Below are 26,647 nucleotides of genomic sequence, written 5' to 3' on the forward strand. Positions count from 1 at the left end.
AGATACCAAGAGGGACACCTGGGTGGCTCAGTGGTTGAGTGGTTGAGCATTTGCCTTTGGCTCAGGGCGTGATCCCAGAGTCCTGGGATCAAGTCCCACATCGGGCTCTCTGCATGGAGCCTGCTTCTTCCTCTGCCTATGTCTCTGCCTCTCTCTCTCTCTCTCTCTCTCTCTGTCTCTCATGAATAAATAAATAAAATCTTAAAAAAAAGAAGAATAGATACCAAAAGCCCATGCTCAAAATGGTAATGTAAGAAAAGTAGTATTCATCAAAGTCCAGAGAGAAAGAGAAGTTTTTTTGCTAAGTTTTGAAGGGGAGTTGTTTAAAGTGAGAAGAAAAGAAGCTATACTAACTAGAAGAATTGTTGAATAATAGGAACAGATTCCCTAAAGGGAGCCTCTGTTTCTCATAATATTTTCATTTGAACCAGACAAAATGCTACATGATGGTTTTCACCAGGAACTTTCTTAAACCAAGTCTAGTTGGCCAGCTATATTTCTAGCCTATTCTAGCTTACATCTGTGTAAGTTGCTAAACACAAAGGCGCCCATTTAAGATATTTAAATGAAGCTCTATTTCTATAGCTCTCTGGTGCCCTTCCAGCAAAGTGTTCCTGTAACACACTGCTTATCATTTCTACAAGTAAGAACAAGTAAGCCCCTTGCCCTCCAAAACTGCGTAAGTATTATAATTACTTGGCTTAGACTGAAGTCACTTCTATTTTATTTCCCATAACGGTGTTCATCTGTTGAAATTTGTTTAAATCCAAATTGTGTGGGCGTCTAACTGTTGGCTCTGAGGTTTCCTTCCTGTTCTTATTGTCAGCAAAATATTTTGCTCATAAATAATGTTTCATCTAGACTTGCAAATGACAGCCAGTACTGCAGCCTCTTTTCTTTCTCCCTTGCTAAAGGGAATATGCAGGCAGAACAGAGAAAAAAAAAAAAGCCAAAATGTACAGTTTCATTGTGGGGGCTGGAAGGAGATTGTCAGTGCTGATGGGGAAGTATATTTGGTTACATAATGTAGCTACTTTGACAGATAGGATACAAGGATCTTGGTAGATGATACATACAGACAGACTACAGCTATCTGGTATGGTTCAAGATATCATTAAAAGTAGCTCAGGTCAAGTTGTCAAGCACAATGCAGATCCAGGTACAGACTCAGGGAGAGAAGCTTCCAGATAGCCCTGGAACTAAAGGCAGAGTAAAAATTTTTCTCACAATCCTGGCCAACTGAGAATTTTCATTTATAATTAAGAAAAGAAAAAGGTAAAAAGCACTTACTGGCAGTGTCCTTGTTTCAAATATTGTGTATATGGAGCACAGAAAACATAAGAATGAACCCAAGCAGAAAACTAAAGAAAAGAAATCGATAAAACCACCGAAGAAAATCAGTTGCCCTTATCTTGCCTGTCTCTGATAATGAATGTGTCTTCTTGGCTCATTCCTCACTTTGTTGAATTTTCTAGAAAAATAGCAAGAAGCTGGTAGAGTTGGGTTAGTCTTGACCTACCTCGATTGGTTGTCTCTGTTCAGCATTCCTCCCTTTTAGGAAGCCCCAGACTTTTTGTAATGATAGCAAACATGGTGTACAACTATAACAGACTTTACTTTGGATCTGGAACCAAGCTCAGTGTAAAGCCAAGTAAGTTATCATTACTTCTACAAGTAAAAGTCACCAACATATTATCCTAAATTCCTCTGACCAGTTTTTATTTGTTTTGAGTTCTTTCATTTTGTGTTTTGGGTTCCCACCCATAACAATTTATCATTCCTTGTTCATGTGTCTCCTAAACAGATATAAAACATAGTAAACAGATCCTGTGATTCAGTAAATATACTGAAACTACAGACCCTATTCCTGGGATGGTATTCTATCTAAAGAACATTCCCCAATTTTAACTATTACTACTTTTACTATTTGACAAAAGAGCATTTGGATATAATTTAAAGTACCTATGAATGTCCCAGGTTTCAGAGAGAAGATGTAACAAACTGAAATTATATGTATTTTTTAAGATAAAAAGAATTAGATCATCTTGATCATTAATAACTCTTATTGAATCCTTACTATGTGCAAAGTGCTGTGTAAATGCCCCTCATACCTGAACTCATTTTACCTTCCTAATAATCCCCTAGGATATATACTAGCATCCCCCCTTTCCAGATGAGAAAATTGTGTGAAAGTGAAAGCCAAAGTAAGAGGTTAAGACAGTTACCAAGAGATTATAGCACATGGGGGTAAAGCTAGGCCAAGAGGCAGCCTGCCTGTCCCAGCCCACAGTCCTGATGAGATTTATGTAGGAAGACCTAGCACTGTGGTGATAGTAGTTACAACTACATTTTTGGAGCAGGAACCACAGTAACCGTAAGAGCAAGTAAGTAAGAAGGAAAAAGTCACAATAATTTTTAAATAAAAATGGTGACTATGATCATGGACAATTTCACCTGGGAAACTCAATGGTCAGTAACTAAATTCCAGAAAGCTTTCCCAGTTTGCATTGGGATCAAAGCTGTCTACTTCATTTGTCTCCTCCTCTTCTACCCCAGAATGGCTCTCCCCATCAGGTATGCCTTCACAATTATAAATTTGTTGAGGGCACAGGCTTTACAGTCAGATAAAAATCAAGCTAACTATCTGAAATTATCTCAGGTCCCTAAAGAAAAAGTGAGAGAGGATTTCACTGGACTATATTAAGATGAGATAGAACTCTTCAAATATTTGAAGAACTGCAATGTAGCCAAGGAAGGAGTTAGTACAGAAGGCAAAATCAAAACCAGTGGTTGAAAGAAGATGTCTCAACCTCTTATGGAATCTTTATGAACAAGTAGAATTGCCCTGCAGTCGAAAGGCTGCTTTGTGAAGTGTAGAGTTACTCTTCCTTGGAGGTCTTCACGCTAGGTCCTTCAGGCTAAGCATTGGATGTTGGAGAAGGGATTTCTATACCCTTTTAGCTATTGGACTAAATCACCTCTGTGCTTCCTTTCAATTCTTAAGTGCTAAGACCCCAGGATTCAAGCCTAGAGGATGAAAAGGTGAGCCCAGACCTGTTCCTTCTAGTTTTATTATTTTGATAGCCAAAGAAATAGGTCATCAGATTATTCATGAGCTAAAGGCTATTTGGGATTTTTTTAAGCCAAGAAGACGGTGGGGTATGATTTCCCAGTGCAGTAAATGAGAAAATAAAGGAGCGATATCAGGAAGGAAAAAAGAAAGAGGAGAAAAAAGAAATGCATGGAGGGAGGACCAGAGGTTGAATGAGGGAAATGAGATGATTTTGCAGAGGGCAGATCTAGTCTATCAAAGTTTTCACGAGTTCAGCTTTGGAAAGGGTTCCAAACACAATGTCAATCCAAGTAAGTGAGCAGTCTTTTATACTGGGAAATAGGGCCAGGGAAGCAAAGCTCCTTCCAATTTAAACACTCTCAAAAGGATATGTAATTGCTTTCTGATGGTAGGGGCCTCTGCAGGTGGGAAGGCTATTGTTACCACAGACCATTTGTCCCCTGAGAGAGAGCCTCTGAGGACTCTGAGGACTGACCATCCCGCTAAGACTGCTGGCTGCAGAAGAAAAAGACTTTAAGCCGCTTGAGGAGGATAGAGGTGGATTTTCAATCATATCCCCAGGGCAGGGGAGAGAGTGTTTGGGGAACAATAGGACCAGGTTCATGTAAAGGGGGCCAGCACTGTGTCGACAGAGCCTCAGCCTTAGGGAAACTGCACTTCGGAAAAGGAACTCAGCTAACTGTATGGCCTGGTGAGTGGGTTATTTTCTACTCCAGGGAAACATTACTGTGAAGAAACTGAAAAGAGAGATGAGTGAATTCCCTTAGTCTTAAAACTAAGGGAACATGTGTACTGCCCTTCCTGGAGGACCCTCCTTCCTAGGTAGACTGGGATGGGGAGGTGGAAGGAAGGTCAAGATGACCTAGGGGCCCTTTTAGGAACTTGAGAATCTGAAAGCAGACTGTTCATCCCTGCAAAGGTCAAAAAAGAAGGGCAATCCCACTAGCATGTGTGAGGCTTCTCAAAACACACATTCTGGCTCATACCCAATGCTTGAGGAAGGATTTGGTCAAATTGGAAGATAGGTTTACAAGGCTTATTTTCGTTGAGTGCTCTGATTCTTGGTTATCTCCCTGTTAGAAGCTCCATCAACTATTATACTCCTTTCTTATCAAGAATGGCTTCTCCATCGTACTCCGTAAACTTTCCCCAAGAAACCTCTTCACACTCTTCCTTAATACTAGCCTCACCAGTGGAAGTTCTAATATAGCTAGAGAGTCTGGGCTTGAATGTTGGACCAAGGAAAGTAGAGCTGATCCACAGTGCAGAGCAGCTTGTAGAGCCCAGGTGGACCAACTGACGTATCCTTCCTCTCTTTGGCATCTTCTTTGGGCACTAAATTGAATATAGAGACCCTAATGTGCATGCCCGTGTGTGATTGTGTTCATCAGCATTTCCACTCTGAAAATACAAATAGCCTGTTCCAAAAGGTTTCCGTGGCTTATAGGGCTTCCTGTTCTCAGGGTTTTTTGTGGGTTAAAAAATGGCAAGGCTATGGTTGAGAACTATTATCTTCACTCATAAATCCAGGTCCAAAAAGTCAAAGCAGAGAAGTAAATATATGAGCAGTCTAGACCCAAATATGTGCCTACTTATGGGCATTCTAGCTCTATAAAGCAGGTACAGCACTTACAGGCAGGATTACCCTAAACATTACAACTCCTCCACTTTGTCAATGCTTTCAGAAATGTCCTTTGTCAAGTATCTGCACAGTGTGATTTCTTTGGTCCCTGTGGGTTTTGATAGGCCTCAAATCACCAGGCGACCAATGCTGCAGGAAACAAGCTAATTTTTAGAGAAACCAGGTGTTAGTCAACCCAATGAATACTGAGGCTTGAGCCACAATTCTGCTCTAACATTGAAGCAAGAGCCTACCCATTAATGTTCTGTGTTGACCCAAATTAACATGTCTCAAACCTGCCTTAAAAATATTTAGTCTTGCTCTTATGCGTAAGCACATATGTATATACAAAATCAGTATGGATAAAAGATATTGCTACCTTGATATTTTCCAGAGCCCATCTTCTTAAGAGAAGGAAAACAATTAAGTTACTTTTCTTATTTCTTCACATCTCTTATCTGATTGTCTCAAGAGGCAAAGGACAGTGGGAAGGTGTGATTCTCTCTATTCAGAGTGGTAAGTGATTTGAACATGGACACAATAGCAGGCAAGGACCCATGTTTTCTAAGATTCAATATATTGCTGTCTATATCAGGCTGCAACTTCTATAACCAGCATTCTGATTTATCTCCTCAGACCCTCATTTTTCCCAATTAATGCAACTGAAACATTGGTAACTCTTATCTCCCAGCTCACAGAAAGCATATGAGGATTAAAAAAACATTGCTCTGAGAAAGAATTGAACTGGAGCTTCGCTTGGCTTTTTTGCAGGGACAAGGGGTCATAGGGAGAGAAGTATTGTTTTTGTTGCTTATGTTCCCCTTTTTCAATGGGGAAGGGAATAAGAAAAGAAGGGATATTTGAAAAGCAAGGTGATGTGATCAATACATAAATGTGGATGAAATAAATCATTAAGGCATTCAAATAGGAGCCAAAAGACAATGTGAATCCAGCTCAGCCACTCGCCAAGTTCGTGGCCATGGGAAGATCACTCAAACTCTCTAAGGCTTAGTTCATCTATAACATGAGATAATGATTCCAGTTCTGCCTAGTTCAAAGGATTTTGTGAGATCCAAACAAGATGATATATGTGAAATCCCTTTGAAAAGTATGGGAGGTTGAATGCTTCATAATTTTTAAGAAGTTAGATTTTATGAAAAATTCCATTGAAGGGTAAGCCTGAGGGGTAAGCAAGTTTAACAGACGTCAGTTATGGCAAAGAAAGGGTTGAATTGGCCTATTAGGTGAACTCTTCCTATTATGAGAAAATAGAACATAGGAATTAGCAGAATTATCCCTGGAAATATCAAAAACCTAAGATCACTGAAGAGACAAATGTGTGAGTTTGGAGTAGTAGAAAATGGTTTCTGAAGTTTCCTAGATTCCAAAGAGTTTAAGACCTTTCTTGAGTTTACCTAAATATGTGCTTGTGTTGAGTTGGGTTTCAACCAAGTGAGAGAACCCTAAAGAAGATCACTGTACTTGAGAATGAAGCACCCTTTGGTTTTTGTGGTGACATAGATCACTGTGGTGTATCAAGCACCAATAATCTGGTGTTCGGAAGGGGGACCATGGTAAAAGTGGATCTTAGTAAGTATCACTATGTATTCTGAATTTGATTAGTTAATGAGACATGTAAAACTTTTTTGGAAATCTCAGTGGACTTCCACATGTCCTCAATTTATTCAGATTTACTGGGGAGCAGAGCACTCTCTGAGCCTTTCCCATTCTAACTGAAAGAGCCCACTCTACTAGGTAACAGTTTGCATTCTTTGCCAACTTAATAGGAAAGCAGAATGGAGAGAGCTTCTTTCTCTCTCTCTTTAATTGAAATGAAGGGAATCTCTTCATGTCAGTGGCCACCTCCATCAGAAAAAATCTACTCTGAAATGCCAATGCCTTCTCTTCCTGTTGGCACCCTCTCACAGCCCTGATGCCCTTGAAGATCAGTGCTGGCTTCCAGTTATCCAGATAATATCCAAGAGCCACTTTGGAAGAATCTGTGTCTTGCTTTATCTTTTCTAACTAGGAATTTATGTGGTAGAACTAGATCTAGTATTTCAGCTGAGAGCAGGCATGATCTAAGCATCCATGTCCATGGTTGATGCTGTGTGATTTGGATCCAGGCTTTAACCTTTCAAGCCATCAGTAAGCTTATCTGTCAGTGGAGGTGATGATTAAAATTCCTCCATGCCTAGATCTCACTTCAGATGTCACCTCCTCAGAGAGACTTTTCCTGCGCAGCCAGTCTAACAAGCCACAACTGCTGCCTGGTTGTTCTCTATCCCATTGTCCAGCCTCTTTTTATTAATGCACTTCCATCACTTGACATTATTTTATCTATGGATTTATGTGTGTCACTCCCTGGACTGTGAGCACCTACAGGTAGTGGACAGGAATGATGTCCAAGTTGCCCTCCACTGTGTCCCCTGTGCCTAGTACAGTGCCTTACATACAGAGGTGTTCAGTGACTAGTTACTGAGTGAATAGAGGACCTACCACCATCTAGCCTCCTTCTCACAAAGTTAGGGAGCTTTGTTATTGCATATCCAAACACTGAAGGCCCAATGAGCTCCTTGCAGAGGGTAAGGACAAAATACAAAATTCTATTTTTTACAGTGATGAATAAAGTAGGGTGAGTAGGTACCCGAGGTATTTGCAGGGCCCCATTTCACTGTGCCTACGGGGCAGGAAATGCGTTGACTTTTGGGAAGGGAACCACAATATCAGTGAGCCCCAGTAAGTACCTGATTATTACTGATTTTAATGCCTGTGCTTATCCTGCAGTCCTTCTATCACACAGGGGACGAAATGTCTCCTTACTCTTTAACTCCATGAGTATTGGTGTCTAGTGATTAAAGCCATTAAAACAAGGAAAAATGGATGCTGTTCCCATCCCAATACTCCAGCCATATGCCACGTTCCACTCCATGCTCACAATACTTTTTAAATACATTAAAATGATGAAAGAAAGAAAGATTACCTACAGGGATAGAACCAATTTGCTAACCACTGGTAAAACAAGATTGTGTGCAGGTGTTAGTTCCAAAATAAAAATGGGGATCCAGAGCTGATAAACTTTGGCTGGTAAAAAACAAGATTACTTGGTGAAATTTTGCAGATCTTTTTGAAGGAAATGAGTGTCAGAATTGTCTAGACACTATCACTTGGACTCTTCTCAGGCTTTCCCCTACATCACTAAGACTGTGCCCGAAAAGAGGCTTTCACAGACTTAATTCCATGACATTATTTCCTAACATAAAGGCTTAGTCTTTATTCCAGTGATAAAAAAAAAAAAAAAAAAAGGAGAAGAAGAAGAAGAAGAAGAAGAGGGAATCCCAGCCAACACTCTCGTGAGGGAGGGTAGATTCATGCTAATCACATTAATCTATTATCAAGGTAGCTCAGGCATTGTCAGGCAGCATAGTGCTGTGGTTTAGAACACATTCATCTTTGGGAGTGGGACATGATTATCAGTAAAACCCAGTAAGTAGACAATATGCCACTAAAGTTGGAATCTGGGATCCCTGGGTGGCACAGTGGTTTAGCGCCTGCCTTTGGCCCAGGGCACGATCCTGGAGACCCGGGATCGAATCCCACGTCGGGCTCCCGGTGCATGGAGCCTGCTTCTCCCTCTGCCTGTGTCTCTGCCTCTCTCTCTCTCTCTCTCTCTCTCTCTGTCTCTCTGTGTGACTATCATAAATATAAATAAATAAATAAATAAATAAATAAATAAATAAATAAATAAAATAAAATAAAGTTGGAAGCTTAATGTGGCTACTGAGGCCCATTGAACGTATTGCACTATTTGTAGGGCCCAAGTGTCAAGAAATTAATGGTTTATGCAGACTTAAGTGCATTCTTATGTAGAAAGAAATGTTAAAATAATGACACAGAGGATAGAAATATCTAGCTGTGGAGAAAAATAGTCACCTAGATGAACCAAAAATAGCAGACTGAAACAGCCCAGTCAGAGGCTTGATACTAAAGAAAAAGGCAGAAAGTTGGGGATCCCTGGGTGGCGCAGCGGTCTGGCGCCTGCCTTTGGCCCAGGGCGCGATCCTGGAGACCCGGGATCGAATCCCACGTCGGGCTCCCAGTGCATGGAGCCTGCTTCTCCCTCTGCCTGTGTCTCTGCCTCATTCTCTCTCTCTCTCTGTGACTATCACAAATAAATAAAAATTAAAAAAAAAATTAAAAAAAAAAAAGGCAGAAAGTTTGGCTGAGTCAATTCTTCTACACCTAGTTTGATTAGTACACCTAGGCCACATTTTCTTCATCTGTACAATGAAAATATTTAACATCACCGCATAAGTAATTTTATAACTAAAATAAGTTAATGCATTTGAAAGTATTCTATAAATATTAAAAGCTATACATGTATAAAATACTATTTGTTTTTAGAACAAAAAGAAACGGCTAGCTCAGCTAGCATAATTCGTTCAAGGAATTATATGTAGGATACATATGTAGTTCTTGGTACAATCGCCATTTTCATGTGATCTATAGCCATGGGCATTGGTAAAAACAACTCTCTCTTCTACTGAAGTACAGTGACTCAAATGTTACCCAAATGTAAATGGCAGGAGAAAGGAAGTGATTTTGTAAAGGCCTGAATTACAGTGAATTCTGGGGGTAACCAAAAGTTTACCTTTGGAACTGGAACACAGCTCCAAGTCACCTCAAGTAAGTCTAAATTCCCAAGCATTTCTCCTTCCTTATGTCATCTCCTTTCCAATTGTAACATTCAGAGCATATGATGAGCCTTTTCTGGCTGTTTTCAGAATAAATACAAAGATAGAGGATACCATGGTTGTCCTTTAACATTCTGATAATAGTGTTGCATCTGAGTTGAGTTCTTTCTCAATAGAAGAGAAAGCCAAGATATTACTCCTGAGGCCAGTGGAAAACAGTAGGTATGCAAAGGATAAGAACTAAAGAGAAGACAAGTGGTATTTCTTACCAGACCTGAAACAGACAGGGTGTCCTTTTATCAGAGGGACACCCGGCTCTGAGAGCAGAACAGGACTTGAGTAAGTAACAAGGCTTGCCCACAAAACAAGATGACTGGAGGGAACAGGAAGCTGTCATTCATAATGATCTGGATGCTAGTCCATGAAGTTTCAGATTGATTAAAGTTAAAATTAGGAGAGACACTATAGCAGGAATCTAAAAATTGATAACTGTAATGGAGACAATAGAAGGACTAGATTTATCTGTTGGATAAATAGAGTTGAAAATCATGAGTTTGACAGTGATAGGCCCAGATATGTGATGGATAGAGACTTCATTTTAAGTGTTGCATAATAAATGCCTAAATTTGAGTCAAATGGCCTGTTATGTGAAAGATAAAAAGAAAGGGAGGATGGAGCCCTCTTTGTAGATGAAAGGGTCCTGCCTCTTGGTCTCGGGTATCAGAAGGGTGTGTGGATTGTGAGTGTTTTTGGCTGACTAAGAAACACTGTGGGAAGGACACAGGCTATAGATGGATCTTTGGGAGTGGGACTCAACTGCTGGTCGGGCCCGGTGAGTAGCATATCAGAGCAATAATGGAAAGACTGAGGATAAAATGTCTTTGTGTCTCAAGAAATGATTGTGTTGTAGAAGGTGAGCTGGAGTTTTTCGGGATCACTGTTACTAAAGTTCTGACATCTGGTTCTAGCAGGAGAATCAATCCCAATGCAGCTGTAATCTCACTCTAAAAGGGACAAGAAAGAAGATTTTTCTCTTGTAGCTCCTCTAAGATTTACCTGTCCTGTGCTAAAACATCTCATGCATCCGGGCTATTTCTGTCTTTTGTAGTAGTGCTGGTTCAACCAGCTCAGCCTCAGATCACCTGTTCTTTATTCGTAAAATAAGAATAGTAATATTTAAGCCCATGGCACAGTTGTGGCCTGAATGAGATAATGTGACATATGTAGGTTGTTAACCTGCTTGGCATATAATAGGTTCTCCATAAATGATGGTTTTCTTCCTCTTCTCTAGATCAGAGGTTACAAAGCCCAACTCTATAGGCCATTTTTGTATGGGTGTTTGTTCTGGTGCAGAGGTAGGATACAGAAGGTTGACCTTTGGAGAGGGCACCATGCTTCTAGTCTCTCCAGGTAAATGTTGACCCCATTCTGCCCTTATTTAAGGCTTCTACATGTATTTACATGTGTTTTACCCTTATGGTGCATCTTCCTTGTTTTATCAATCTATGAATTTAAGATCAAGCCTTCGTGGGGAACATTTAAAAATTAAAATATGCCCAAAAAATGAAAATAGGCGACAGCAGATTTGGAAATAACAGTAGAACCAATCCACTAGGTCAGAAAGGAGCAGAGACTAATACCCTAGACATAAGACAAAATGAAAAAGTATCTTTGGAAATAGCCTGGCTTCCTGTTCGAAGCTTGGATATGGTTTCTCCCCAGGCATCCCTCCCATTCCTCTTAGCCTCCGTACCCCAAATTGAGCTGTAGAATCCTGGACAATCTGTGACAGACAATCTGTGACAGCTTCTAAGCTATGGGAAATCTTTGATTACTGAGATCTTCCTATTAAAACTAAAAGATCCTTGAGAGCAGAGACTCTTGTTATACCCCAGGAAGCATCTAATATGGTCCTTTTACAAAGTAAGTGCTTCATAAATGCTTGTTTAATGGAAATCAGGCACCCAAGGAAATCAAATTTCTAGGCCAACAGAAGAAGAAATAAAGTAATTGACACATTACATCCAGGATGTGGTGGAGAGGGGAAAACCTCTAGATTAGGAATCAAATAGACCCGTGTTTGGTCTCTGCAACAACTAGCAGTGGAACTTAGGACAGATCTCTGGCCTCTGGGCCTCAGTTTTCTCTCCTGTAAACAGGCAAGCAGGTATGCATGACCTCTCTGCCCCCACCCCCATCCCCCCGCCCAGCACCAGCAGCCTATGAATGAGGAGGGGTACTTTTCCTCCTATAAATAACTTATATAGCTATATGAAATCTTGAGTGTTTTCCAACTCATTAGGGTAAATCAGGAAGAGGTGAAGTAACAATTGATTGTGAGGCATCAGACACTATGGAACTGACTGTGAGAAACAACAAACTCACCTTTGGGACAGGTGCCTGGCTGAAGGTGGAGCTGGGTAAGTGGTGACTACAAAATGTTTTCTGGTGACAGTGATCGGGTGAAAAGGAGATGTCATATGCATCATTTGTGCCTTATTTATGACGAAATATAATCCAGTGCTGATTTATTCAGAATTATGGCACCCAGATACATTAGTGAAAGTTCAGAATTATGGCACCCAGATACATTAGTGAAAGTATTCCAAGACTATACAAGTATATTTTCTCTGGGGTGGGATTTAGCAAACCATTAAGACTCTCCCTGAGATATGAGGCTGGCAGAAGCTCTATTATCAGAGTTTTTAGCACTAGAAGTGAGCTAAATGGAGCCTGATTGAGAGGAAAAGCTAGAAGAGCAGAAAATTGCATGGCCATGATCTAATGGACCTTTTCTCCTTCCATTGATTCAGAGATAAACTGGGGCGGGGTGAGCCGGGGGAGGATATTCAAGGTCACTTGATCCATGCCCCAAATAAGCTACACCAAATTTACTCCAGAGATTGTGTTCCTTTACACTATATGTGATTCAAGAAGAATCAGTGAAGTGCAGAGAAAAGAGCCCAAGGCTTCTGATTTCAGTCAAAGTTCTCAACTTGGCTCCAGCTGGTGGTGTGACATTGAGCAAGTCATTGCTCCTCGGTGTGCCTTAGACTCCTCCAGTGTGAGTAGAGTGGTGCAAAGCATTCAAAATCCATGGTTCTGGGACCTCACTCCTATACCACCCTAGAGTTTATATGACTCAAGGGTGCTGACTCTTATGGTTATTTCATAAACAAATTCTACAACCTTGAAAAAAAATACTCTTATTAATCAATAATCCAACTTAACCTAGAAATAGTAATTACCTTCTCAGTGCCTAGGATGTGTGGATGTGATGCTAGGTATGTGACATATGGCATTGTTTATCCTCAAATAACTCTATGGAGCAGAGGGCAATATCCCTATTTTACAGACACAGAACATGAGGCTCAGAAAAGTAATCGCCCAAGATCCCACCCAGTGTTAGTGAGTAGAAAAGTTTAGATTCAACCAGGGTCTGTCTGCCTAATCTCAAAGCTTTGCTCTTTCTACTACACTCTGTCACAGACCCTGCGCCAGGCCTTAGTTAGAAATAAGAGACAATGCCAATCACATGAGTAAGGAAAAATATGGAATTTATCTTTTCTATTCTTAAATATTGCCAGGACTTACAGATGGAGCTTTGGGTGGGAGATCTTGACTTGAATGCCCCAAATGTCCAAAGGATTCTCTTCCCCTTTTCATGAAGAGACAAAAAGTACAAGGGCTCCTGGGAGCATTTACCCCCATAAAGACAGAGGAGCTGGCAGCAACCATTCCCTTGTCCTAATTCTTCCTTTGCCTCACTATATCTTGTATTATCCCCAGGTAGACCAGTGACAGTGTAGCTGATCTGCAAGTGCCCGACACAGGTGTAAGTTATAGAAAATGCAAGATTAAGGGCACCTTGGACATTGCTGGATCACAGAACTTCAGCTCTGAAAGGGAGCTTAGACTCTAATTCAGACCTCTTTATTTTTCTAAAAAGGACATTAAGACTCAGGAAGGTTGGTTGAATTGTCCAACATCATGAAGTCAGTGAGAAGTAGGGCTGGGACTAAACCGTGGGGATTCTGGTCCCTGGATTTCATAGAATAGTGACTAGTGTTTGGTCAACCTGGTAGGAGGTGTGATATATGTTCAACACAGGAAAAAAAACAAATGGGTTTTACTAGGGAAATTTAAAAAAAGAAAGTGTTCCTTATTATTAGCACCTTCCCATAGGCACCCTGGGCCTGCTCCCCAAGCTGTGGTACAAAAATGGAAGGAGAAGGAAATGGCCCATTTTGTCATAGCACAAATCACTGTGGGAAATAATGTGGGCTTCAAATTTGGGACAGGAACAAGACTATTTGTTAAAGCAAGTAAGTTCTATGAAATATCTTGATTTGGATTACAGTTGAGGGACATCTCTTTCCATTGATTTATTTGAGGGGCTGGGCATAGTTTTGTCTATCTAAGTTAGAAGAGAAGTTGGCAAGGACAGTGTTGCATTATTATCCATAAGCATCATTAATGCAAGAAACATGTCCTGAACACTTAGTAAGTGTGAATGGATAAAAGTACCCTCAGTCTTGGCTAGAAATGAAATTCTGTAATTATATGAATGACTTTTTCAACCCGAATTTTCATGACATTTTTGTCATGACATTTCTCATATAACCTACCGCATGTAAAGCAAGATCTCCTATTGGATTCTGTCTTATTTTTTGTCATCTTCCAATGGTCTTAGGCAAATGAAGTTTAAGTAGTAAGATTATATGCCTCCTCCCACTTTGGTGCATGCACACAGATGCAGGAACATGCTTAGTAACTAATCTTTGTGGGACATAGGAATGCCAGACAAGGACTTAGTTACAGGGAACCATTTTGCATAGAATTATGTCAGAGTGTGAACACAGGCTATCAGAACCTTGCATTTGGAAGTGGCACCCGACTTCTGATCAGCCCAAGTAAGTCAGATCTCCAGAAATGTGTAAACTCACCTCCAATATTGGGTTTACATTTTCATATGTAGCATTCAGCATGGTCTGTAATGGAATATCATTATTATTACCACTCCTATTTTGTTATTATTGATCATAACAATGCTACTAGCTCAGAATATACATCCTGCCATGTGTTTTTTGGGGTTTTTTTTTTGTTTGTTTGTTTGTTTTTTGTTTTGGTTTTTTTTTTTACCCTTTAAGGAGAATCAGTGTCGAGGTACCAAGAGAAAAATGTTTGAGTTTCCTTTGGAATCAAGTAGCTTACTTGTTCATTCAATTGCCCCCTCTCTGAGGGTCAATATGAACATCACAATGTTTGGGGGTTTATACTGCCTCCTTATTATCTGTCTCAGAAATGCTTGTTTTTTTTTTTTTTTTCCTGCCTAAGCACTTAGATTTTGAAGCTCATATTTACCCAAAGTATAGTTTCTTTTTAACCTCTCCCAAAATTGGCCTCCTTGTCCCAATAATTATGCACAGTAAAAATCAGTTCAACTCATTAAATGATTACTGCGTATCATCAATAAGCCATAGTTGGTTTTCAAGAAAAGAAAGAAAGAAAGAAAAAGAAGAAGCATAAGATATAGCCCCTGCTCTTATGGCCCCAGTCTTATCAGACAAACAACACTTACATATTAAAAGTCTAATAACAATGTATATGTGAATGGGCCAAGATCGGTACTGTATGTGGTGATGTACCAGACCTGGGACCTGGCATGAAGCCCCATTGGCTGGGGTCAGGACAGTGGTGACAAGGGTCAATCCATATTACCTGGCAGAGACCAAACATGATTCCACCTGTGTGTTTCTGGAAAAGGATTTATGTCTGAGATTTGCTGAGATATTTGACATTCTTGAGTACAAAAGTCCCCCTTTGCAGAATCCTTGAGTGAAGTGAGCATAGAAACTGCAATGAGTTACCAGTCAGGCATGAGTCACCGGGACTCTTGCTCAGCCTGGGAGAGGAAGAGGTGACTGAGTTTTTTAACATGTGCCCCAGTACGGCGTGCTCTCCTACTCTTAATGGCAAAGTGAAAAATACATTTTTGCATATGTCCCCCAACCCAAAAATTGGTACCTTCTTTTCATGCCTGGCAGCTAAGGTGAGAAAATATTCCCTGCTCTGCCCTCCGGCCCCCTGCCTCGGCCTGTTATCTTTAGAAGTACACCCACGCCAGCCAGCCTCTGTAGGAGGTAGGTTTTTTCAAACTTTTGTGAAGCCTCTGTTTTTCCCAAAGAAGAAATAGCTAGAGGCTGTGTTTGTTGATAGCTGTGATTAGGAAAATGGAGACCAATAGGGTTGGGGGAGGGTGGGTGCTGCCACATCCATTAGGGAGACTCAGAGCAGGTATTACAGGGAAAACATGAGGATCAGCCTTTCCAGGTCCCCAGCTTTTAGAGCTCCAGTGAAGGGTGTGTGTCCTGCATGAGAGGCTACACGACACCAGGACCTTTTTGTAATGCACTTACCCAGAGCGTGGCTGTGGGAACAACAGACTCACTTTTGGGAAGGGGATCCAAGTGATGGTCATACCAAGTAAGTGAGCTGGGACCCTCCTATACAAATGACCCACCTCCAGGTACCCTCAACAACTGTTCCTACCCCCAAGTGCTAGACTTTTGTCCATGGGGGAAGGGGGGCATGTCACTCATCAATGCCACACCTAAGCTTCTTAGACAGTCACTGTCCCAAACCTTTGCTTGCCCTTGTTTCTTTTGCCCTCCGCTTCTCTCAGCATCTACACTGACCACACTCCCAACATCTGTGAAAGTCTGCCCTGCTTTTTCCTGAGGCTGGGTTTCAAATTGAACAAAAATTTGTTGGTAGAGGGTGGTCATGTAAGACAACCCATGAGAGTTGGAAGGGCCCTTGGGGACATCTTGCTCTTATTGTAGGGAAATCCAAAGGCCCAGGGCCCAAGCATCTGTCCAGGGCCATGCTGGGCAGGCAATGCAAGGCAGTGGCAAGGCCCCAGCCCCTCACACCTACTCCTGAGCTCAGCAGAGCCACACTACTCTTTGCTAATGTGGCCCTCAAGCCCAGAGTGAGGTAAGCTGAGGACAGGCAGCACTTGCCAGCCAGGAGCCAGGGCCAAGCTCCCATCTTGGCTCAGGACATCTGCCCAGGCCATGCTTTCTGGGAGCTTAGCTTTTGCATCTCTGAAATAGAGAGCATGGTCTCTGGTTCTCCCACCTTGTGATTTTTTTCCTCTGTCCTATGTTTCATAAAAGCCAGGCCCTATTTTTTTTTTTTTAAGATTTATTTATTTATTTATTTATTTATTTATTTATTTATTCATGAGATTGAGAGAGAGGCAGAGACATAGGCAGAGAAGCAGGCTCCTCACAGGGAGCCTGATGTGGAACTCAGTCCCCGGACCCAGGATCACCCCCTGAGTCACAGGCAGACGCTCAAACGCTGAACTATCCAGGCGTCCCAGCCAGACCCCATCTGAGTCAAGGTCATTAGAAAAAAGGAATCAGGGGTGCCTAGCTGGTTCAGTCAATAGAGCATGCAACTCTGGATCTGAGAGTCATGCCCACTTTGGGCATAGAGCTTACTGTCAAAAACAAACAAACAAAAAGGAATCAAAGAGCTTTGGATGCTTTGGCGTATTTCCAGGTGGTCAAGAGGGAAGGAGAAAAGCACTGATCACTGGAAGGGCCTGGATCCTGCTTGGAGTCTATCCTGGAACCAGGGAAATACAGGGACCAAACCCCTGGGCCTCAGGCAGGAAGAAGCCTAGGAATAGGTATCTCTAAAGAGCTAAGGAAGGGGGAAGATAGAACAGGAGCATTTCAGGAAAAGGAGGTAGACAAGCTTCAGCACAAAAAAGTATCAAACCTCCTGGGCCCTCCATCCTGGAAGCCCCTTGTATCTGACAAAAGAAGAACAGTATCAGACCCTTAGTGTTGGTGAAGCAGGCAGGGTGGTGGTGGTATAGGGAAGTTGCTCCCTGCTTCTCTGCTGACAGGAGTGCGGGTGTTCTCCTAGGTAAGGAAGGGTGAGGCATCCTCCAGCCCTCAACACTGGGTCCCATCAACCAACCCCCCTCGACACCACAGTTCAGGGGCTGCGGGAGATTTCCTGCAACTCTCAGAGCTTCCACCAGTGGTTTTTCCCTGGACTGTTATCCCAGCACCACTGGGGCAGTCAGTAGAGGGTGGTCATATAAGACAGGTTTTATCAAAGGCTTTGCTACCTGTGTGTATCAGGAGGAAACTACAGACTTACATTTGGAACAGGGACCAGGCTTGTTGTTCATCCATGTGAGTATTATAGAAATTATCATTACAATAAGCATTAGTGCTTTCCTATTGAAATTTTGTAGACAAGAATCTATTATGGAAAGATATCGTAATACTGAGAGTCTGTGATGTGTCCGCCCCATCATTAAGAATCCTTTGTTGTCTGGGAGTAACTTATCAGGGTGTTGGGTCTAATAGAATGGTTGAGGATCTGCTGAACAAGGGTGTTGCACAGGTATTGTCCTTTCAGAGGACAAATTCTCAAATTTTGAGAAAAGACATGCACTCTTGGTTCAGTTTCTGAAGCAGAACTTTCTCCTTGGCAGCTAAGAGGTCTACCCTGCCCCTCAATCCTATGGCTGAGATTCTCTCATACATCCCCTTGGATCGATGAAATACCTAACCTATGTGAGAGCATCCCAGCCAGGGTGAGGGCACCCATGGGTGTTGGGGGGGGGTCTCCTCAAGCTGCAAAAAACCTCATCTCTTGCCCTAGTGTAAAGCATTCCTGAAGCATCACATTACTAGCTACTATTTACTGAATGCCTGACATGTACCAGTGACTACTCTCTGTCTTTCACAAAAGTTCTCATTCAATGTTCAATTCCATCCTACTGTTAGGTAGCTGGCATCATGCCCACTTTACAGATAAGGAAATAGAGGCTTCCCATAAGTAATGGGCCAAAGATCACACAGCTAGGGATGACAGAGTTAGAGTGGAACTCAGATTTATTTGACTTCTGTTTAACTCTTGCCTTCTTGTTATCCATGACACTACACTGCTAGCACCATCCCTCCCATGCTCTGAGAAGGAAGACCTCAGACCTCAGAGGCCACTGTTTGGTCTTTGGTTTGCCCATCCTGAGCCGTCTTGCCATGGTGAGCATGGCAGCCTTGACCCAGGACTTAGCATCTCTGAAGAGATCAGTAAAATCATTGGATTGGGTTGGCAGGATGCAGGGATGGCAGGAAGGGAAGTAGAAACCTAGAAGGACTGTTTATTGGGCATGAAGTGACATGGAAAGAAAAAGTATATCATCAAAACCATGGAACAAGCTGGGGTTTTTTAAGATTTTATGTATTTATTCATTTCAAGAAAGAGGAGAGAGAAAGAGAAAGAGTGGACTAGGGGGAGGGGCAGAGGGAGAGGGAGAATCCCAAGCAGACTCCACACTCAGCAGGGCTCAATCCCATGGCCCCAAAATCAACAGTCAGACGCTCAACCAACTGAGCCATGTAGGCACCCTTGCAACAGGCTGTTTAAGAGCCCTGTTCCCAAGAGTGAATGCTGTAAACGTGTGAGGGGACTGGGTGGCCACCCTGTGTAGCAGAGGGCAGGTATTTGTACTGGATCATACCACAGTGTAGACACAGGTGCCAGAGCACTCACTTTTGGGAGTGGAACAAGACTCCAAGTGCATCCAAGTAAGTGCCTGACCTGAGACTCTAGCCAAAGACACAGAGAATCCCTACTCTGCTTTCTTAGATAATGAATCTGCACTTCCTGAGCCAATATCTCATGTTTCTTCATGAGGCTTGAATGTTTTGAAATCTTAATTTCCAGCCACTGGCTCAATAGCAGTTCATTTTCTAATGCTAGAAATTGCCCATGGGGATTGGCCTTTTCATCATTATTGAGACAGACTCTCTTGCTGTTTCTAGATTCTTTTGATGAAAGATCTTTATCAGAAAAGAAATTATGAATGATTATGCCAAAAAAATATGTTTTTGTTATCCTCTAGTTTTCATAAAAGGTGGGAAATTAAACTTTCCAAAGATGCTGGCCATTGGACACACTCTCACAAAACTCTGTATCTAATTGCGAGCTATAGGAAGAGCTTAAGGCCTAAATAATGTAATAAAAACAATAAAAACTTGAACACAGAAACATAAAGAATTCAAAAGAGAAATGAAATAGTCCTAATAAAAGATAGAGAGCAGGACTGCATCAAAAATGAATTAAAATATTTAGAGGTCTTGTCTATTCAATATTTACTAAGCAACTACTACAATCTAAGCACTTTGCTAGATGGGAGAGAGAGAATTAAGGAGGAAGGGAGGAAGAGAGGGAGGGAGGGAGGGAGGGAGGGAGGGAGGAAGGAAGGAAGGAAGGAAGGAAGGAAGGAAGGAAGGAAGGAAGGAAGGAAGGAAGGAAGACGGAGTCTCTGCTATCCAGGATCTCCTAGCAAGTAAACATGCGTATAAACAATTTGGCACAGTGCCACCACGTTGTAGAGGAGATATATACAGAGAGGAAGGCATGCCCAACCTCCTATCTTAGTCGCCTGGTGCTTATATGCATCCTGCACTACACCATAAGCTCTCTTCTTCATCCTTACACCTCCACAGCCCAGCCCTATGCCTGGCACAGAAATGTCACCGAACATGATGGTTGAAAAAATGCCTTCTGGCTAGGGGAGTCAAGGAAGGCCTGAGTGGAGGGATAGTAACTATTCAGAACATGTTACTTTAGGCAGTAGCAAGTATTCCCCAACGGAGAGAGCTGTCAAAGACTTCAAAACAGGAGATTACAGAATCCGTCCAAATATGTGCAGGTGAGAGAAAGCCCTTCTCTCTGGGGAAAACTTCCTCCATATTTACCTGTTCATCTGGGCACTTTAGCAAAGCCTCTTCCCTCCCATGCGTCTTTCCTCCCAGGCTGCACTTGGAAAGCCTGAAACCCATCATATTTTTCAGGAACTAGAGTTCAGACGCATGTAAGAAAGATAATGCCTATGATAGGAAAGCAGCACAGATGGGTTTTAACAGGAAAAAGGAAAACTGTCTATTGATAAATACAGGAAGTCTGTGTCTCTACTTGAGAGACCACCCAGGAAGCTTCTCTCTGTTTGTTCTAAGTAAACTTTTCTCTGTTAGGACGGAAATCTTCTTTTAAGTACCCAGCTCCAAGGTGTGTAGGAAGGTGGGTGGAAGGAAGACCAATAAATTCACCTTTGGGAAAGGTTTTAAAGTTGCCATTGTTTCTAGAAGGTAAACCTTGCAAAGTGTTGAAGTGATGTGGTTCCTGCATGTTGATTGCATCCTTATCTGCCCTCAAGCTGTTCTGATGACAGCAGGAGAATTCACTCTTCAGCTGACTACATGTTCAGCAATTCCCCAAATAGAATGAAGCTGTTCTGTGATAATTAGAAAAAAATAATCAGAATCAATGAGACCCCTAATTGTGTCCACAGGAGTAGGCAGGAGAACAGATTCAGAACACAAAATACTTAAGGAATAAAATTGGCTAAAGTTAAATTGGAATTTTAAATGCTTGGAACTAGAAAAGGGATTTCCAAGGAATATATTTATATTTATATTTATATTTATATATAAACCTGCATGTGTTCCACAGATCCTAATGATTATTTTAAGAAAAAAGATTAGTGGATCAAATAAGTTTAAGAAGTTCGGGATTCCTTTACTTCAGGGCTTCTCACAGAGCCCTTAAAATTAGCTAATATGCCTCGTCAGTATAAAGTATACAGCTTTTTCCAAACTAATTTGGGCTTAGAATCTTTTTTGAAGAAAAATTTAGGACTAGAGTCCTATGAAACTCTCACCAACAAGTACTTATTTAAACCACTCTCAAACTTTGGAGATTTTTTTTTACCCATATGGATGTCCACTCTAATCTTAGAAACCTCTGGAGAAAAAGGTTCTTGGGCCTTGTATGTAACTCACTCGTGATTCTCACAACCATCAGAGTTAAGCAGTCCTCCCTGTACATTTTATGTGAACATTCCGAAGGCAATTTTAGCCTCTCTCTTTCTCTGCCCGCAAAGAACAACAGAACCACATTCTAAAAGAAGAGCCTTGCATGGGCTTCCATTCCATGATTTGACCCTACCCTAGGTCTGCCATCTATTGCCAGTGCTCTGAATTCCCTTTCAAAATTCATTTCCCAAGTAATTCCTGGCTGTCCTTCAAACTCTTCCAACTGTCCTCTTTTACGTTCAGTGTGGAACCCAGAAAGGGAGTCCACCCCTCCAGGAAGGCTGGACCAGCTCAAGGCTGGCTTTGTATGAGGGAAAGATCTGTGGGGTTACTACACCAAAAGCTCATGAACCAGGACTCGGTAAGCCAAATTTTTCTATTGTGTCAGAGAAAGAGTGATTTGGGGGAGTCTGTATTATAGGGACAGCAGATATTGCTGCCCCAGGAAGGCTGACCTTGCCCAGGTTAGGGTTCTTGTAAAGCACCCCGCTATTGTGTGTCATCTGGTAGCTACAGTCAGCTGACCTTTGGAGCTGGGACCAGGCTGGTTGTGCACCCATGTGAGTATGACCATGCAGGTGTCTGGGGCAAAGGTAACTGTCAGCTTGTCTATGAGAAAACAGGCAATGATTTATAGTAAACTTTTGTTTATATTAAACACTTGTTTTCCATTTCCTTCAAGCTCTCTTGGTGACTTAAAACATTCCCATTTCTTATATTAAAGACAGAAGTGCCAAGAGCCAGTTGAGTAAATGAAAACCTAAGCAGAATAATTTACAAAAACATAAACAGAGTTCCAGATACTCAGTGCTCTCAAGCAAAGACGATAATATCAGCACCAGATAATCTGAACATTCAGGAAATTAGCAATGTGCCCTTGGGAGAAAGGAATGATTTAATGGCAAAACCATATTCTGTCTTATTGCCGCAGGTAGCTACATTCCTTGTTTCGACCAATGACAGGATATGGGCCACCTGCTACCAGAATCTTCCTCTCCGAAGTTTAGTAGAGTTTTGAACCTCTCCAAGGGTAAAAGTGACCCTGACCCCTATCTGAATGGCAATCATATGGTGTGACACAACAAGGCACGGAGACAGGATGGTATGGGGTTCATAGAAAACTTGGGAGACTGCCAGATCTGGGAAAAATTCTGGCTCTACCTTCTCTAACTAATAAAGTGTCTGCTTCCTCAACAGCAAAATGCCAAAAACCGCATCACAATAATATAAGACAATGCCCAGCAGATAGTAATTAGTAAACAGTAGCTTTATTATTATTATTCTCCCCATCCTCATCAAGACCTTGCTATAAAAGGTTTACATTATTATAAAGGGGAGGAGGAACAGATTCCCTAGGAAATAGGAAATCTAAGAAACATAGACCCAGGGAGAGTTTTAGGATGGTGCTTTCGGAGCCTGATGGGTTCCAGTAGATTGTCAGGAAGGATATTACAAAGGCCCCAGCTGCAGTGGGGATACAGCAGGGCATGCTAATCTTTGGAGCAGGGACCAGACTGAGTGTCCAGCCAAGTAAGTAAAGTGGGGCAAGGGTCAACAATGACAATTAATTCTACTTTGTCCAGAATGTAGAGTTGAACCCAGATATTTTCTTCTGCAGAATCCTAAATGGTTCTTTCCACCCCTCCCCAGAAAATCCTCCCATCTAGCACACAATGCTTGGGAAACATCTTTAGACTGAGACTTTAGGAATCATGAGGCAGGTGATAAGCAAGTAGTCCTGCACCTTCCACAAAAAGATCCAAGATACTGCTGCCCTGAACAGGGGTTTTGCTCTGCTGAATTCTTGGTTTATTGAAATCACAGCCTCTAACCCAGGGTCCTACAGCAGAATAGGACAGGAGGAAAAGAGATGAACAACCAAAGTCTCAACACAAAAGAGCAGAAGATCTAACTCTAGACAGTATGATCCTCTTGTTCCCTGTGGAAGATCAGTGCTTTCCTATTAAAGCAGGAGGTAGATTGAGTGAGTTTCTGTAATGGTGTCACCTGCAGTGGAACTGGGCAAACTCACATTTGGAAAAGGAACCCATCTGTCTGTCATATCTGGTGAGTCATCCCAGGTAGCACCATTTGCAATCCCATGGGCCAGTGAGCATCACTATTCCTTTCCTTGGGGATACCCATCTTACAGTGAGGCTGTAACTGTGTGTGTTACAACGAATTGTCTTAACAGAGTCCTCTGTGAAGGGGAAAGTCCTCACTATCAATTTTGAAAATCTGTGTTTCTCTAGGTCAAACACATTAAAATTTGATTTTAATCATTCAACGGATATTTTCTAATGCCTTCTATGTAGCCATCACTCTATTAAATGTTAGGCTGACTACAAAGAAGTCTAAGATAGATGACTGACCTGTTCCCCAATTGGATAAAAAACTAGCCAAAGGGACATAACTATTATAAATTTAGACAGAACATGGAAGACTCCTAACTCTGGGAAACGAACTAGGGGTGGTGGAAGGGGAGGAGGGCAGGGGGTGGGGGTGACTAGGTGGCGGGCACTGAGGGGGGCACTTGGCGGGATGAGCACTGGGTGTTATTCTGTATGTTGGCAAATTGAACACCAATAAAAAATAAATTAATTATTAAAATAAATAAATAAATAAATTTAGCAACTTGTTAACTAAGTATTAACAAATTGATGACATCAATAGGCACAATAGGGATTCAGAGGTAGGGCTATGGCTGGAAATTGGCCTAGACAGATAAGGTTTTATGCAGTAGAAAGGATTCACTGGGCCTGAAGGGTAGGTAAGATCTGTATGGGCAAAGGATGGGGAGAAGGGGACTTTCAGGCATATGGAACAACAAAAAAGGAAGCATGATCTTGGGCATGAACAAGGCATGTGCATTTTGGCCTAAGTAAACACATCTGATAATAAATTAGGATGCAGAGAAAAGCAAATAAAATGTCTTCTTAGACAATAGAGAAAGGGAATTCTAGAGCCTTCAAGACAATACAGACAATTAGGGCCAAAACCAGCAACTGGGAAACTGGGATCCAATTTAGAAATGTACACAGATATGAAGTGAGAGGGGCCAGGCCCTTCCATGGATACCTCATGTCCTAGGGACCTCCTCTCTCCTTCTTCAATGGGATCTGATAGGTTACACCCATCCCTCAGAGGAAGAGAAATCCAAGGGTTTCTGTAATGGGGACATTATGGGTGATATGAAGGTATTGCCTCTCAGTTGAGATTTGGCAAAGGAACCAGAGTTTGCATAACTGCCCAGGTTCACTGCCTTCTGATGCTCACCAGAGGCTCAATGGGACCCAGAGTCAGGGTTGATAACTCACACTTCTGGGTTCCTAGTACTAAAGACAAAGCATAGATTTAGTGGTAAGGAAGCTTTCAATCACTGTTGTGCCCCTATCCACCCAAAGCACTAGAGCATTCAGACATGTGCTTCTGTGGTCAATTTTGAATTAAAATGTAAGGTTAGGATCTAGAATAGCTGAACTTCTGCATCAAAAGAATTGATCCAGTCTTGCTAAGGCCGACTTCTGAGATGTCATCAGTGGCAGGATATGTTTTGCTAAGGTGGAACAGGATGCCTCTCCTTCCAGGGCTCTGGCAGATGGACCCTAAAGACCTCCAAATTAAAAGTGATTCATTTCTTGTCTTCAGACAAAAAGATAAGGTTACACTAGAGGTACATGAGAGTGGAAGTAAAAGGGACTAGAAAAAAAATCAAGTTTAGGTATCAGTACTCAGCTTTTTTTTCCCAAAAAGTTCTGATAAGCAAGAATTTTGCAATTTATTTATCCATTTATTTATCCAACAATTGTTTCTTGAGCACCTACTATATGGCAGACCCAGGGATATGGCAGTAAGCCAGAGATAGGCCTGTGCCATCATGAAACTTACATTACAGGATGCCAATATGAAGAGATTGGTGCAGCTCTACTCATATAGGGCACATAAAGAACTTGAGAGAAAAAAGTTCAAGCTCTCCAGATCATGGCAGCACCCGAATGTCATGCCAGGAAATATGGTCATTATGCTATGGGCAATAGGGAGTCCCTGAATTATTCTAAACAAAAAGTGACACAATCAGATAATCTCGAAGATGAGCTTGAGAAAGAGAATGGGGGGACGGAGAGGGCAGGGAAGTGAGGGAAGTAAGAGAGGAAATCAGAGGTAGGTAAGCTGGACGGGAGAAACAACAGCAAAAAGGCAGATAGGAAAGCCTAAAAGGTACCAAGTCTTGGTAAAAACGAGACTTGAGAGCAGCTAAAGTCACCTCAAGTCTTCTGACTTCATTGATCGCTATTTCATTTTTATCTCTCACTAGCAAAGTTGAGCAAAAATTGGTCTGCCCCTGATGGAGTCACCTCCCACTCCCACAGACTTAAAGATGGTTTTTAAGGCCCACACTCAGCCTCAAAATCTCATGTTCTGTGGCATAGCTCTTTCCAGACCAATGCTGTCCAGTAGAACTTTCTGGGATGATGGAAGTGTTCTATCAACCTGCTCTGTCCAATATGGTAGCTATTAAGCTTTTAAAATGAATTTTTAATTAAATTTTAATTTTATTTCATTGTGCTTAGTTTTAATTTAAATAGCCACATGTAGCTAAAGACTATCATATTGAACAGCATGGTCTAGACCCTCTCTAGCCTGACATTTACTGGCTCTAGGAGTTGAGTAAGTGTTTAACCAGGACTCAAAGTTCAACATCTGGCCCCCACCTCAATTCCTTTTCCCCTCTAAGCCGAAACTGCATTGGTGGCACATTACCCTCTACCTTCTCCTCAAGGCTACATTCTCTCAGCACCTCCATACGCTCCTACATCCTCCTTCCCAGTCCCACCCATGACTCCCACTGAGGACTAACAAATCCATTGGGGTGTGTTGGTGGCACATAATGACTTCTCGTCTCTCTTCTCCCTGTGAAAGATTTATGTCTTAAGGCCCTAACCCACAGCGATGTCAGACCTCCCAGATATGGGGACATTGGAGAAGAACAAGCAGAATTCCTCAGGGCCAAAACTTTGGATGTCCCTCACATGTGACCATGGACCCATCCCTTGACTTGACACCCTTGGGGTGCCTTGACTCAGCAACCCAAGGCCATGCCAAAGGCTGATTTCTCTGGTTTCAGGTCCAGCTGGATGTCTGCATTGCCAAGGCCACCCTGGCTGGCCTCACAAGTGGGGTACACCCCTGGTCTGAGAAACCTTGCATGCATGGTGAGAAGCTGTGGGAGCAGAGAACCACAGGGGCAGGAAACTCGAGTCTCAACCCTGCTATAAACTCTCTGGGTGGCCCCAATGTGTTAACCCTCCCAGCAAACCTCTGTTTCCTCTTCTAAAGGCAGAAG

General features: G+C 42.0%; 1 protein-coding gene across 4 annotated transcripts in view; it reads left to right on the forward strand.

The window, feature by feature from the left end:
- LOC607937 (T cell receptor alpha variable 9-2) overlaps nt 1-26,647 on the forward strand; it is a 544,059-nt gene that overhangs the window by 512,273 nt on the left and 5,139 nt on the right. For 2 of the 4 annotated variants that reach the window (XM_038544142.1, XM_038544141.1), the window contains exon 4: nt 6,235-6,284. The exons of 1 other annotated variant lie outside the window; for it this stretch is intronic. In XM_038544142.1, the coding sequence (XP_038400070.1) occupies nt 6,235-6,284 (50 nt within the window). Of the gene's footprint in view, nt 1-1,603; nt 1,652-6,234; nt 6,285-26,647 lie in introns of all 4 variants that reach the window. One more of the 4 variants, XM_038544143.1, reaches the window with a different exon arrangement.

This window comes from Canis lupus, chromosome 8, assembly GCF_011100685.1.
Source record: "Canis lupus familiaris isolate Mischka breed German Shepherd chromosome 8, alternate assembly UU_Cfam_GSD_1.0, whole genome shotgun sequence".
Lineage (NCBI taxonomy): Eukaryota > Metazoa > Chordata > Mammalia > Carnivora > Canidae > Canis > Canis lupus.